Source organism: Hyla sarda, chromosome 3 (assembly GCF_029499605.1).
Source record: "Hyla sarda isolate aHylSar1 chromosome 3, aHylSar1.hap1, whole genome shotgun sequence".
In the NCBI taxonomy this organism is placed as follows: Eukaryota; Metazoa; Chordata; class Amphibia; order Anura; family Hylidae; genus Hyla; species Hyla sarda.
Window position 1 is genome coordinate 204,526,111 of NC_079191.1, and position 15,482 is coordinate 204,541,592.

Here is a 15,482-nt window from a genome sequence, read left to right on the forward strand (position 1 = left end):
TTCGATAAAATTTCTCCTTTTGACACTAAAAGCGTAACAATCACAGAGGTATGGAATATGAACTCTATCATCCAGCACAAAATTGTGCAACCAACATCAAAGGTACATGTAAACAAGAATTCCAACAAAAGCAGGACAGGGGCTGTATGGTAAAATAAGCAGGTTTAGGGCCTGAGCAAATAAGGTCCACTAGATTAAAGGGGTATTCCAGGGAAAAACTTTTTTTTACATATCAACTAGCTCCAGAAAGTTAAAGGGGTATTCCAGGCCAAAACTTTTTTTTATATATCAACTGGCTCCGGAAAGTTAAACAGATTTGTAATTTACTCCTATAAAAAAATCTTAATCCTTCCAATAGTTATTAGCTTCTGAAGTTGAGTTGTTGCTTTCTGTCTAACTGCTCTCTGATGACTCACGTCCCGGTGCAGTTGTGCAGTTCCTGTGCAGCTGTGCAGTTCCTATGGGGATATTCTCCCATCATGCACAGCTCCCGGTACGTGACATCATCATTGAGCAGTTAGAAAACTTTAGAAGCTAATAACTATTGGAAGGATTAAGATTTTTTAATAGACGTCATTTACAATTCTGTTTAACTTTCCGGAGCCAGTTGATATATATAAAAAAAAGGTTTTGCCTGGAATACCCCTTTAAACAGATTTGTAAATTACTTCTATTAAAAAAATCTTAATCCTTCCAATAATTATCAGCTGCTGAAGTCGAGTTGTTGTTTTCCGTCTGGCAACAGGGCTCTCTGCTGACATCTCTGATTGTCTCGAGAACTGCACAGAGTAGAAGAGGTTTGCTATGGGGATTTGCTTCTAAACAGGGCGGTTCCCGAGACACGTGTCATCAGAGAGCACTTGAAAAGAACAACTCAACTTCAGCAGCTCAAAAATACTAAAAGGATTAAGATTTTTTAATAGAAGTAATTTACAAATCTGTTTAACTTTCTGGAGCCAGTTGATATATAAAAAAAATTTTTTTCCTGGATAACCCCTTTAAACTCTATGCAAACTTGTCCGAACTATATCATAAATTCCTGCTACATGAAATAAAAAACAATGATCTGATTTGATCCCAAATGTACTAAAGTGTTTCCACCCTGACTGAAAATGGGTAAATAGTGGGGTTCCCCAGGGGACCAAAATATGCAGGATAATAGATGAGATATATGGCTGCAATTTTCCAAATAAGCACCAAGTCTACTGATAGACAGGTCGTAGATAGAACCACTCACTTAGATCCATAGAAACAAGATGTGCCAAGATAGGGGGGTCCAGATGTGAAGTCTCCTCTCTAAGGCAGGAGCGAAAAATGTGGAAAAATCTCACTCTTTCTTTTAAACATGTGCTTCATTTGTTATCTACTCATGTCTTTAGTTTCAACATCATAGATAAAATACATAAAAAAATCACAAATATAACACAATTAATAATGTAAAATGAAAGTAACACAGTAACTCTGACCTTCTGGCATAAAGAAACCCTTCAAATATTTCCTGACTTTCGAAAACACACATGGGAGTTGTCTTCACTGTCAGCTTTTTCTGGCCCTGAAGGGGTCAATAAACCTGCCAGGGGTGGGGACCGGAAAAACCATATTAAATAGAGAAGGAATAGGAATGAATGGGGTAACATAACACTGCAATACAGTGGTATCTGATGCTTCTTTATATTTTGAAGAATTAAATGGGTGTATTCTTTCTCAACAATAAATATTACTATTTGCATCAAAAAAAGTGCAGTGGTTTTTTGATTTACCATTGGCTTGTTTGACTCTGTCCATTTCATAACAGAGGAAAAGAATATCTCCAAATGCTGATCAAAGCAGTTTCAGTATCTGGATCTGATCATTAAAAAAATAAGCGACGCAGTCACTTTTAGGGTAGGGTCACACGGAATGGATCTGCAGCATATTTTACAATGCAGATCCGCCGATGATGGACCCTAGAGTGTGCCTCCATCTGTGTCTGCTCGTAGCAGCAATCCGCCGCTACAATCAGACACACAGTGATCTGCGAGTCACCGCACGCATGTGCAGTATATTTGCACTTATCACAGCTGCTCTCGGGGGGGGAGCTGCTGTGATGTATGTGAGTACACTACGCATGCACGCGGTGACTCGCAGATCGCTGTGTGTCTGCTCGTAGCAGCAGATTGCAGCTATAAGCAGGCACAGCTGGAGGCACACTGTAGGGTCTATCATCGGCGGATCTGCTGCGTAAAATACGCCGTGGTTCCGTTCTATGTGACCCTACCCTTAATTAATAAGTATCTTCATTGTAAGGTGTGCTGGACTTACTGTTACATTGGATTCTACTTGTTAAAGCCAACAGGTGTTCGCAAACGCAAAACTTCCATATAACAGAATAAGTGTTAACATTATACAGTCAAGCTTGCAAGCATTTCTCCTTACTAATCAATCCTTTGTACTTCTTCATCGAATCAGCCTATTATTTTATTTAAAGGGATATTCTGCCCCTAGACATCTTATCCCCTATCCAAAGGATAGGGGATAAGATGTCTGATGGCAGGGGTCCTGCTGCTGGGGACCCTCGAGATCTCCCTGCTGCACCCGGCGTTCGTTTAGAGTGTCGGGTGCAGCACTGGAGGCTCGTGACATCGCGGTACCATCCCACTCGTGATGTCACGGCCATGCCCCCTCAATGCAAGTCTATGGGAGGGGGCGTGCTGGCCATCACGCCCCCTCCCATAGACTTGCATTGAGGGAGTGTGTCTGTGAGGTTGCGAGCAGGGTGTGACCTTGATGTCACGAGCCTCCGTCCCGCATCCCCAGTCATCCAGCACTGAACAAAGTTTGCTCCGTGCACTGGATGTCTGGGGTGCTGCAGCCAAGATCACGGAGGTCCCAAGTGGCGGGACCCCCGTGAGCAGACATCTTATCTCCTATTCTTTGGATAGGGGATAAGATGTCTAGGGGCATAATACCCCTTTAAGTAATCCATTATGAGGACTTTGTCAACCTATAGGGCAGCCCTCAACTGGGAGACAAACCCTACACTGGGCTAAGTGCACAGGGTTTCAAAATGGTCAGAAAGGTTAGGTCAGCTACACCCTGGCAGATACAGTACGTTATCAGCAAACAAGAAGTTAGTGGAGTTATCCAAGAATAGAAAAACAGAGCTAAACAGCCCTGTGATGTGCAGGGCCATCGCCAAGACAATGAGAGATGACATGGCCAACAGGGTAAGACTCGAGACTGCGCTGGAACCCAAGCAGGTATGGATTTAACACTCATCCCTTGCACTGCTTAATAAAATGTTTGTGGCTTGATCCCACAGACTTCAACACAGATTAGGGATTATCTTGCACGTCACAAACAGTCCTACACATGGACTGGAAGAGTTATAAAAGAGTCGGTTTGGGGGGGGGGGGTGTATTTTAATATAAAAGGGCTAATATCCTATGCACAAGATAGGTAAATTCAAGCTGCAGGTGGTTGCCCAACTACTGGGACCTCCACCAATCATTAGAATGAGGATTCCTTGCTCCCGAAGTGAATGGAGCAGTAGTATGCATGCTTGACCAATGCTCCACTTACTCTATGTGGGACTTCCAAACGTAGCCAGCACTCGACTATGTCCAGAAGTCCCACAGATAGTAAAAGAGCGGTGCATACATTTTATACTTTTTTTTTTTTTTTTTTACAAAACAGTATACTTAGATGTAAAATTGTATTATATAATCTACGATTATAAAGTGCTGATCTGCATTTATAATCCTGATATCTACTTTAACCCCTTAAGGACCAAGGACGTATGAGTACGTCCTTGGTCCCGCTCCCGTGATATAACGCGGGGTCCCACGGTGACCCCGCATCATATCACGGCGGGCCCGGCATCATGGTGAAGCCGGGACCCGGCCGCTAATAGCACGCGGCACTGATCGCGGTGCCACGCGCTATTAACCCTTTAGCCACGTGCTCAAAGCTGAGCCACGCGGCTAAAAGTGAAAGTAAAAACTGCCGGTTAGCTCAGGGAGCTATTCGGGAAAGCCGTAGCGAAATCGCAGGACAGCCGGAGGGTCCCTACCTGCCTCCTCGCTGTATGATCGCCAAATGACTGCTCAGTGCCTGAGATCCAGGCATGAGCAGTCAAGTGGCAGAATCATCGATCACTGGTTTCCTATGAGAAACCAGTGATCAATGTAAAAGATCAGTGTGTGCAGTGTTATAGGTCCCTATGGGAGCTATAACACTGCAAAAAAAAGTGAAAAAAAATTTGAATAAAGATCATTTAACCCCTCCCCTATTAAAAGTTTGAATCACCCCCCTTTTCCCATAAAAAAAAAACACAGTGTACATAAAAATAAAAATAAACATATATGGTATCACCGCGTGCGGAAATGTCCGAATTATAAAAATATATTGTTAATTAAACCGCACGGTCAATGGCGTACGCGCAAAAAAATTCTTATCAATAAGTCCTATCAATGCAAAAATGGTACCGTTAAAAACTTCAGATCACGGCGCAAAAAATGAGCCCTCAAACCGCCCCATACGCGGAAAAATAAAAAATTTATAGGGGTCAGAAGATGACAATTTTAAACGTATTAAATTTCCTGCATGTAGTTATAATTTTTTCCAGAAGTACGACAAAATCAAACCTATATAAGTAGAGTATCATTTTAATCATATGGACCTACAGAATAAAGATAAGGTGTCATTTTTACTGAAAAATGTACTACGTAGAAACGGAAGCCCCCAAAAGTTACAAAACAGCGTTTTTTTTTTTCAATTTTGTCGCACAATGATTTTTTTTCCGTTTCACCGTAGATTTTTGGGCAAAATGACTGACGTCATTACAAAGTAGAATTGGTGGTGCAAAAAATAAGCAATCATATGGATTTTTAGGTGCAAAATTGAAAGAGTTATGATTTTTTAAAGGCAAGGAGCAAAAAACGAAACAGCAAAAACGGAAAACCCCCCTGGTCCTTAAGGGGTTAAAAATATATAGGTTTGGGGTATGATATAATTTTTCATGCTATCATTAAGTGTTTATATGTTTGTAAAAAAAAAAGTGTGACACATATGTAAACATATTATTATAAATATATTTATTATTATATATTGTGTCTAGTTATGTGTGACCACTTTACACTGGTAACTTAAGGAAAGCATAACTTAAAGGAGTACTCTGGTGCAGAGTATTCCTGCTCCGTCCTGCCCGGGCTGCAAAAAAAATGAAAATAAACCATCTCTCACCTTCCTGGGTTCCCGCGGAGCACCACTACAGCTGATCCGTCCTCCGGTCCATCCTCTTCATACTTCCGTGTGTAACAAAGCGTCACATGGCGCTCAGCCTATCGCCGGCCGAGGCAGAACATCGCGGCTGCCGGCGATAGGCTGAGCGCCATGTGACGCTTCGTTCACACGGAAGTATGAAGAGGATGGACCGGAGGACGGATCAGCTGTAGTGGCGCTCCGCGGGAACCCAGGAAGGTGAGAGATGGTTTATTTTCATTTTTTTTGCAGCCCGGGCAGGACGGAGCAGGAATACTCTGCACCAGAGTACTCCTTTAAAGGGGTACTCCGGTGGAAATTTTTTTTTTTTTAAATGAACTGGTACCAGAAAGTTAAACAGACTTGTAAATTACTTCTAGTAAAAAATCTTAATCCTTTTAGTACTTTTTAGCAGCTGTATGCTACAGAGGAAATTCTTTCCTTTTTGAATTTCTTTTTTGTGTTTCCACAGTACTCTCTGCTGACACCTCTGTCTGTGTCAGGAACTGTCCAGAGCAACATAGGTTTGCTATGGGAATTTTCTCCTGCTCTGGACAGTTCCTGATATGGGCATTAGGTGTCAGCAGAGAGCACTGTGGACAACACAAAAAATAAATGAAAAAAATAAAGATTTTCCTCTGTAGCAAACAGCTGCTAAAAAGTACTAAAAGGATTAAGATTTTTTAATAGAAGTAATTTACAAATCTGTTTAACTTTCTGGCATCAGTTCATAAAAAAATAAAAATAAAAAAAAAGTTTCCCACCGGAGTACCCCTTTAAAGAAAGCCATGTTAGAATCCTAACTCAATTTTGTTCTATTTGTTCATCTGAAAGGAAGCTTGATCAGCTCAAATAACAAACATAGACCAAGCCCTAAGCCGACTTACATGAATTACACCATTTTTCTTTAAAGTAACTGTGTTCTTTATTGCTTGCAGATCAGTTTCCTTTGCAGGTGATGCAGTTTCAAGATTACATCACTGGAAGAGCAGCCAGAAGTATCTGGGTGCCAGGATGACTAAAGATAGAAGAATGTTTTATTACAGCTCAGAGCCAATGTGCAGTTTGCTCAAAGGAGGCTTTATAAGACAGCAGAAGAAGAATAGAAGATAACACAGAATGGATTTTCTGAAAAAGTAAGATTGATTAGATATATGTAGTCCTATTGATGCTGTCTATCATGATCAATTATAGAACAATGCTAACCATGTATAGTGAGAATTATTCATGCCTAAACCTATTTTTTTAAAGAACTTTAAAATATGCATTGTAATAAAATATACATTTATTGTAAGCGATAAAGAGTCTGCTTTGTTTTTCAAAACAGCACTATTACTGTCTATAGGTCATGTCAGGTATTAAAGCTCTGGCCCCTTTAAGTGAATGGCACCAAACACAGTCGGTTGGCAAATAGTGCACTATATAATGTGATATAAGTTCTTTATTGGAGCTATATCTGAAGTTTGAACATACTGGCGAGATAATCAAAAATTACCTAATTTTAGACAGTGTAAATCTAGACTAGACAGTCTAAGAATGCACTAAATTTTAACAGTGACTTATGCTTTATGCAAACCTGGTGCATGTTTAGATTACATAGTCTATCATCTATTAGTTGGCTTAGTTTTATGCTTAAAGTGTGCACCAAAAAGTGGTGTAATTTTTGGTGCAATAATGGCCCAGCCTTTTTTTTACTGAAGCTGTAACCACGTTTAGGTAAGACACAACTCCATATAGAGCAAGGCGTAAAAGTGTCTTAAACACAGTGAAGATAAGATGCAAGTTGGACCTACATATTGCTATTTTCTATGTGTTAGGCTTCTTTCACACTGCCGTTAGGACATGGCAGTGTGACGGCTGTCGGGGGAGCGGGGGTAATAGGAGGAGAAAAATTACTGCATGTGCCGTATTTTTCTCCCGCTACTCCCGCTACAAAATGATGGCGCCCGAAGGATCCCATTATAGTAATGCTCGTCTGTGCTCTCTTCTGTCTTATAGTACTCCTCTGTGCTCTCTTCTGTCTGATAGCACTCCTCTGTTCTCTCTCCTTTCTGATAGGACTCCTCTGTGCTCTCTCCTGTCTGATAATACTCCTCTGTGCTCTCTCCTGTCTGATAGTACTCCTCTGTGCTCTCTTCTGTCTGATAGCACTCCTCTGTTCTCTCTCCTTTCTGATAGGACTCCTCTGTGCTCTCTCCTGTCTGATAGTACTCCTCTGTGCTCTCTCCTGTCTGATAGGACTCCTCTGTGCTCTCTCCTGTCTGATAGGACTCATCTGTGCTCTCTCCTGTCAGATAGTACTCCTTATGTGCTCTCCCCTGTCTGATAGGACTCCTCTGTGATCTCTCCTGTCTGATAGTAATCCTCTGTGCTCTCTCCTGTCTGATAGTTCTCCTCTGTGCTCTCTCCTGTCTGATAATATTCCTCTGTGCTCTCTCCCATCTAATAATACTCCTCTGTGCTCTCGCCTGTCTTATAGTACTCCTCTGTGCTCTCTCCTATCTGATAGTCCTCCTCTGTGCCCTCTCCTGTCTGATAGGACTCCTCTGTGCTCTCTCCTGTCTAATAGTACTCCTCTGTACTCTCTCCTGTCTGATAGTCCTCCTCTGTGCCCTCTCCTGTCTGATAGGACTCCTCTGTGCTCTCTCCTGTCTGATAGGACTCCTCTGTGCTCTCTCCTGTCTGATAGTCCTCCTCTGTGCCCTCTCCTGTCTGATAGGACTACTCTGTGCTCTCTCCTGTCTAATAGTACTCCTCTGTACTCTCTCCTGTCTGATAGTCCTCCTCTGTGCTCTCTCCTGTCTGATAGTACTTCTCTGTGATCTCTCCTGTCTGATAGTAATCCTCTGTGCTCTCTCCTGTCTGATAGTTCTCCTTCGTGCTCTCTCCTGTCTGATAATATTCCTCTGTGCTCTCTCCCATCTAATAATACTCCTCTGTGCTCTCTCCTGTCTTATAGTACTCCTCTGTGCTCTCTCCTGTCTGATAGTCCTCCTCTGTGCCCTCTCCTGTCTGATAGGACTCCTCTGTGCTCTCTCCTGTGTAATAGTACTCCTCTGTACTCTCTCCTGTCTGATAGTCCTCCTCTGTGCCCTCTCCTGTCTGATAGGACTCCTCTGTGCTCTCTCCTGTCTGATAGGACTCCTCTGTGCTCTCTCCTGTCTGATAGTACTCCTCTGTGCTCTCTCCTGTCTGATAGGACTCCTCTGTGCTCTCTCCTGTCTGATAGTACTCCTCTGTGCTCTCTCCTGTCTGATAGTACTTCTCTGTGTTCTCTCCTGTCTGATAGTACTCCTTTGTGCCCTCTCCTCAAAATACCATGGATTGCAAGATGAAAAACAACATGGGTTTACTTCAGGGAGATCATGTCAAACAAATCTTGTTGATTTTTTTGACTGGGTGACTAAAATGGCGGAGGGGCAGTAGACATCGTACATCTAGATTTTAGTAAGGCTTTTGACACTGTCCCACATAGAAGACTTATCAATAAACTACAGTCATTGAGCTTGGACTCCCATATTGTTGAGTGGATTAGACAGTGGCTGAATGACGGACAACAGAGGGTTGTAGTCAATGGAGTACATTCAGAGCACGGCCTTGTTACCAGTGGGGTAACTCAGGGATCTGTACTAAAACCAATATTGTTTAATATCTTCATTAGTAATATCGCAAAAGGTCTCGATGGTAAGGTGTGTCTTTTTGCTGATGACACAAAGATATGTAACAGGGTTGATGTTCCCGGAGGGATATGCCAAATGGAAAAGAATTTAGGAAAAGTAGAAGAATGGTCAGAACTCTGGCAACTGAAATTTAATGTGGATAAGTGCAAGATAATGCACCTGGGCACCCTCGGGCAGAATATAGAATATGTGATACAGTCCTGACCTCAGTATCTGAGGAGAGGGATTTAGGAGTAAAGGTAGGAAGACAATGTAATAGAGCGAGCAGCAGGAAACACTAGCAGAATGCTTGGATGTATATGGAGAGATATAAGCAGTAGAAAGAGAGAAGTGCTCATGCCACTGTACAGAACACTGGTGAGACCTCACTTGAGAGTATTGTGCACAGTACTGGAGACCGTATCTCCTAAAGGACTCTAGAGAGAGTTCAGAGAAGAGCTACTAAACTACTACATGGATTGCAGGATAAAACTTACCAGGAAAGGTTAAAGGACCTTAACATGTATAGCTTGGAAGAAAGAAGAGACAGAGGGGATAAGATAACGGTAAAGGAGGAGAGCATATTTAAAAGAAGAAAAGCTACCACAAGAGGACAGGCAAAGGTTTAAAAGTAATATCAGGAAGTATTACTTTGCTGAGAGAGTAGTGGATGCATGGAATTGCCTTCCTGGAGAAGTGGTCGCTGCAAATACAGTCAAGGAGTTTAAACATGCATGGGATAGGCATAAGGCTATCCTTCATATAAGATAGGGCCAGGGACTATTGATAGGATTTAGATTATTGAGCAGACTAGATGGGCCAAATGGTTGTTATCTGCCGACACATTCTATGTTTCTCTCCTGTTTGATAGCACTCCTCTGTGCTTTCTCCTGTCTGATAGAACTTATCTGTGCTCTCCTGACTGATAGGACTCCTCTGTGCTCTCTCCTGTCTGATAGTACTCCTCTGTGCTCTCTCCTGTCTGATAGGACTCCTCTGTGCTCTCTCCTGTCAGATAGTACTCCTCTGTGCTCTCTCCTGCCTGATAGCACTCCTCTGTGATCTCTCCTGTCTGATAGTATTCCTCTGTGCTCTCTCCTGTCTTATAGGACTCCTCTGTGCTCTCTCCTGTCAGATAGTACTCCTCCGTGCTCTCCCCTGTCTGATAGTACTCCTCTGTGCTTTCTCCTGTCTGATAGCACTCCTCTGTGATCTCTTCTGTCTGATAGGACTCCTCTGTGCTCTCTCCTGTCAGATAGTACTCCTCTGTGCTCACTCCTATTTGATAGTACTCCTCTGTGCTCTCTCCTGTCTGATAGTACTCCTCTGTGCTTTCTCCTGTCTGATAGCACTCCTCTGTGATCTCTTCTGTCTGATAGGACTCCTCTGTGCTCTCTCCTGTCAGATAGTACTCCTCTGTGTTCTCTCCTGTCTGTTAGTATTCCTCTGTGCTCTCTCCTGTCCTATTAGACAGAATAGTGCTAGCCCACTCTCACTTACTGGACCTTGTCCCTGCCTGTGTTTCAGCTTGGACAAAGCCATCATTTTATAAGACTTGATTTCTATAAAAAGGAAAAAAAAATCTTATGAAGTATCATAGTAAGGTTAATGTTTTGCCAAGATGTATAACATTTAAAAGTTTTTGATTCTGACAGTGCCCATTTAAGAATTTTATTTGTTGCAACAATTTTTTGATCACCACTACTAAACAGCCAAATCGTGTTGATCTTTGGTCGGTCAACAAGGCCAAGTACATCATCAGTAGAAGCTACAAGTGAAAACTAAACAAAAATTATCCACTAAAACTTACAAAAAAGGTCAATAGGCCCCAATTAAAGTCCATGCTACAAATAACATAGGCAGGTTAGGCGAGTGTGGCTGAAGCCAGTGGAAGGTAAACCATAACAAGGGAGGGGATAGTGTCCCTATAGGGTTATGACCACACTAGGCCCTAACTAACACAAACGATGCTGCCCCTGATAAGGACAATCCCACACAGGAGTATAACCTTGACCCTATTAACACCCTACTTAAATAAGGGACATATTACAAGTAAAGTTGGAGATCTCCAGCTAGGTTACAAAACCAAAACAATAAGAAAACAAAGGATAATATGCCAATCCTCACATTATGACATATGACACATAATAAAGGCAGGATAGGTGGGTTGTGTGGAGGGCGAATGATGGTATTACAGATGAATATGGCCCTAGCCACACTAATCCCTACCTAGCACAATTGATCCTGTCCCAACCAGTATGATCCCTCATGAGAACATAACCAGGAGTTTCTAGTAACACCCTACTAAGATAAAAGCATTCATTAATTATAAGGGACTCTACAGGTTGATATCAGAACAAGTAAATGAAGAAGATAGGTATTCACATGGGCATAATATTACAAACACAACATGATGTCAACGGCAGGTGTTAAATATGCTTTTATTAGATATTTGATGACACATCTATCCAGGATCATTGCTGATGATCATGACTTAAAGGACAACTGTAGTGCAAGACTTTTATATATTGCTGTGCCCGACGGCTCTGTGACGTCTCCGTCCCCAAGTGTTGCACTACAGTTGTCCTTAAAAGGGAACCTATCATCTGATTTAATGATATATAACGTGTGGCATTGCATTATGTATGGTAAAATTTTCTTCCTCATGATGCCAAGGAGATGTTCCTGCCAGCAGTGATGGTGAGGATATGCATTTAAAAAAGTTGTCTCCTGCCAACCTGTAAGTAGTCTACTGAGTGGAAGCCATCCTCTGCTAGTTCTGCGGCTGTAGTCACACCAACTCAGCGTGACTGACAGCCAGGCACAGCCCACATCATCGCTCTGCTCTGTCTGCTTAGGGCGAAGAGCGGTGATGTGGTCTGTGAATAACGCTGAGGGGGCATGATTACAACCTGAGCAGCGGAACTAGCAGAGGATGGCTCCTACCCAGAGGACTACAGACAGGCCAGCAGGGGACACCTTTCAAACTTCATATCCTTAACATCGCTGCTAGCAGGAACCTCTGCTTGGCATGGTGATGAAAAAGAGTTTACCATATATAATGCCTTTCCACGCAAAAGGAGGGTATGCCTCATACTTCTATATAGGGAAGACCCCCCCCCCTCCCACAAGACAGGAAAGGATGTCTATGATTGATCCAACATTTGAGAGAAGTAGATAACTTGGATAACAAGGGGTAAAGATTTGCAGGGATACAAAGGGTTTTGCATGCTGAAGGTGGTGATAAACATAAAAATCATTACAATTGGAAATTGACTGTTTTTTAAATAGTAATGCATTGAGGCCTTAGGATTACATGACAGGCGTGAATTTGCATCACTTTTATGAATTATTTGGTTATGTTGTCAATCATGTTTGCACTACCCACAAGGCCTTGACAATGCAGGAATGATAACAATCTGTTTATGAAGCACTATATAAAGGAAAGTGATCTACAATGGTCAGTGCCGCATTTTTGGGTTCTACTTGAAATAGTAATTTTGTATCCCCAGAAAGCTGAGCAGCACCAGTCACTAAGGTAATGATATAAGTTGGTCAATGGACTACTACTCCTAATCACCAAATAGGAGAGCAACATACTGGGGTAAGTAGTGCTGGTATCTTTAAAGTAATAGCATTGTCCTGAGGTATACCCACCTTTCACGCTCTTGTTCCAACAAGTTGGTGAAGTCATCACTTTTGTTCATGTAGTCCGTATGCTTCTGCTTTTCATTTTCCAATTCATACACAGTCCTACGATGGCACTTCTCTGCCAGCAGTAGCTGCTCTAACATGCGTCTGTACGTTTCTTTCTGCTTTTCTTCAAGTCGGTCAAGCTGGGAATGTTTAATAAAATATTTTAGTCATTGTTTTTGTAAGAAAAGCCACATGCACATAGTAGCATGATGAAATACAATTGTTTATGTATTATTCCTTGATTCATATATCATGAATGAAATAGTCCTTAAAGTGCCAATGAAAAGTCTAAAAAGTGAGCTGTATTCCTTGTAGAGCGTCACATAGATCTAAGGAATCAAGGAACTGTGTCACATAATCTTTTTATTCTATTAGAGATCATTTTCATCAGTATTTTAGGCAAAACCAGCAGTAAGAATCCTGCTAGAGACCGGCTAAGCAGGTGTTTCCTGCAGGGACAACACACCGGAGAAAGCAGCAGTGAGCAGTGGGGACTCGGAGCCATCGAAACATTAGCTGCATGGAATCAGAGCATGTGAGTGTCACACATGCTGCTATCTCCTGGTGTTAGTCCTAGAAGTATTGGCAGTTAGTCTCCACTGCGCAGGCACCACTAGCATTTTCGGTGTATTGTGCTTCTGAGCACTGTGCAAGCACAGTAGACACCAGCAGTTGAAGAGATCCTGATTCCATCAGCCTGCTGTACTGAGGCACAAGTGAACTGTACTCATAACATGAACACTGTGTCCTGTGGGGACACTGAAAACAGGCCAAGGGGTACTATGGGAAAATGTATGCAATGTCACATGACCCACAGCACGTCCACAGTTCGGAGAGGAAACTGGAAGTTATTTTACCTTAATAAGAAACAATATTTACTCTTTTATTATGTTTGTATTACAATTAGATTTTACCAGCTAAGTGGGAAAACCTTTTTAAGTCTCTGGTTATACATTACAGTATATAGATTGTTGAACCATTATAGCCACTAAATATAATATATAGATTATGAGTCCCTATAGCCTCTGAATATAAATAGTAAAGAACCAGAACAAATTATAGAACCAATGATCATAGATAATTATTCCAAGATTGTATTTAAAATCTTACAGTTCGTAAAGCGGTATTCTAAAATGAATGCTTTATTGCTGGGGTAGAAAAAAAAAAAAGCTCCTGGTCCCCCACTACTCCTCTCCTCTGCTTGCTGTCTGCCAAGAGGTCGGAGCAAAACCTGCCCACTCAGCCAATCACTAGTCAAAATGAGACATCACTGTGGCCAATGATTGGCTGCAAGGGCAGGTCCTGCTCCAACCTCTCATCTCGGAAGCAGTGGGGAAAAGCCTAAATTGGACCAGGGTAGGAAAGTATATTTTATTTTTATTCTTTTTCAACTGCCCCAGCTAAATATCACAATTTATTTTTTTTATAACACTGGAATACCCCTTTAATACATTGCTAATATTAATTACTACTAATAATATAATTCATTATTATATACACAGAGGCAGGTAAATATGGCTACTATTCTATTCATCTGATAATGAAGCTTTCTAAAGTAGTCCCACATATATCATCAATACCATGATCAATTTATGATTTATACACAGATACTGTATCAGCCATAGAGTAAGACAATGACAGTATTTATCTGTTCACAATGACAACTGTCAATTAGTTATATTAGGGACTAAGAGAACAGTTAATTCTTCAAGTTAACCCCTTAAGAACTCAGGGTTTTTCCATTTTTGCACTTTCGTTTTTCTTTCAATTTTGCACCTAAAAATCCATATGATGGCTTATTTGTTGCACCAGCAATTCTAAGTTGTAATGACATCAGTCACTTTACCCAAAAATCTACGGCAAAACGGGAAAAAAAATCATTGTGTGACAAACCTGAAGAAAAAACACCATTTAGTAAATTTTGGGGGCTTCCGTTTCTACACAGTAAATTTTTCAGTAAAAATTACACCTTATCTTTATTCTGTAGGTCCATACGATTAAAATGATACCCTACTTATATAGGTTTGATTTTGTCGTACTTCTGAAAAAAATCATAACTACATGCACGAAAATTTATAGGTTTAAAATTGTCATATTCTGACCCCTATAACTTTTTTATTTTTCCACATATGCGGTGATATGAGGGCTAATTTTTTGCACCGTGATCTGATGTTTTTAGTGGTACCATTTTTGTATTGATCAGACTTATTGATCGCTTTTTATTCATTTTTTTAAGATATAAAAAGTAATCAAAAATATGCTATTTTGGACTTTGGAATTTGTTTGCGGGTACGCCAATGACCGCGCGATTTAATTAACTATATATTTTTATAATTCGAACATTTCCGCATATGACGATACCACATATGTTTATTTTTGTTTTTATTTACACAGTTTTTTTTTAATGGGAAAAGGGGAGTGATTCAAACTTTTATCAGGGAAGGGGTTAAATGATCTTTATTCACTTTATTTTTGCAATGTTATAGCTCCCATAGGGGGCTATAACACTGCATACACTGATCTTTTACATTTATCAATCGTTTCTCATAGGAAACCATTGATCGATGATTCTGCCGCTTGAATTCTCATGCCTGGATCTCAGGCACTGAGCAGTCATTCGGCGATCGGACACCAGGAGGAAGGTAGGGGGACCCTCTTCGTGTTCTACAGCTGTTCGGGACGCCACAATGTCCTAAAGCTGTTCGCCACGCCGTGGCCCCGCGTTATAGAATGGGAGCGGACTCGGGCGTACAGGTACACCCTGGGTCCTTAAGTGGTTAATACAGCCATGGCCGTAAATGTTGGCACCCCTGAATTTTTTCTAGAAAATGAAGTATTTCTCACAGAAAAGGATTGCAGTAACACATGTTTTGCTATACACATGTT

The 15,482-nt window shown here is 41.3% G+C and overlaps 1 protein-coding gene across 12 annotated transcripts in view; it reads right to left on the bottom strand.

Annotated features, from left to right (window-relative positions):
• Positions 1 to 15,482, bottom strand: part of FILIP1 (filamin A interacting protein 1) — a 256,599-nt gene that overhangs the window by 24,876 nt on the left and 216,241 nt on the right. For 11 of the 12 annotated variants that reach the window (XR_008891252.1, XM_056565900.1, XM_056565899.1 and 8 more), the window contains one exon: positions 12,558 to 12,736. Coding sequence is in view for 11 of the 12 variants with exons in the window: in XM_056565900.1 (XP_056421875.1) it covers positions 12,558 to 12,736 (179 nt within the window). In the remaining variant the exon portion in view is untranslated. Of the gene's footprint in view, positions 1 to 6,128; positions 6,240 to 12,557; positions 12,737 to 15,482 lie in introns of those variants that run through there. The other variant, XM_056565909.1, reaches the window with a different exon arrangement.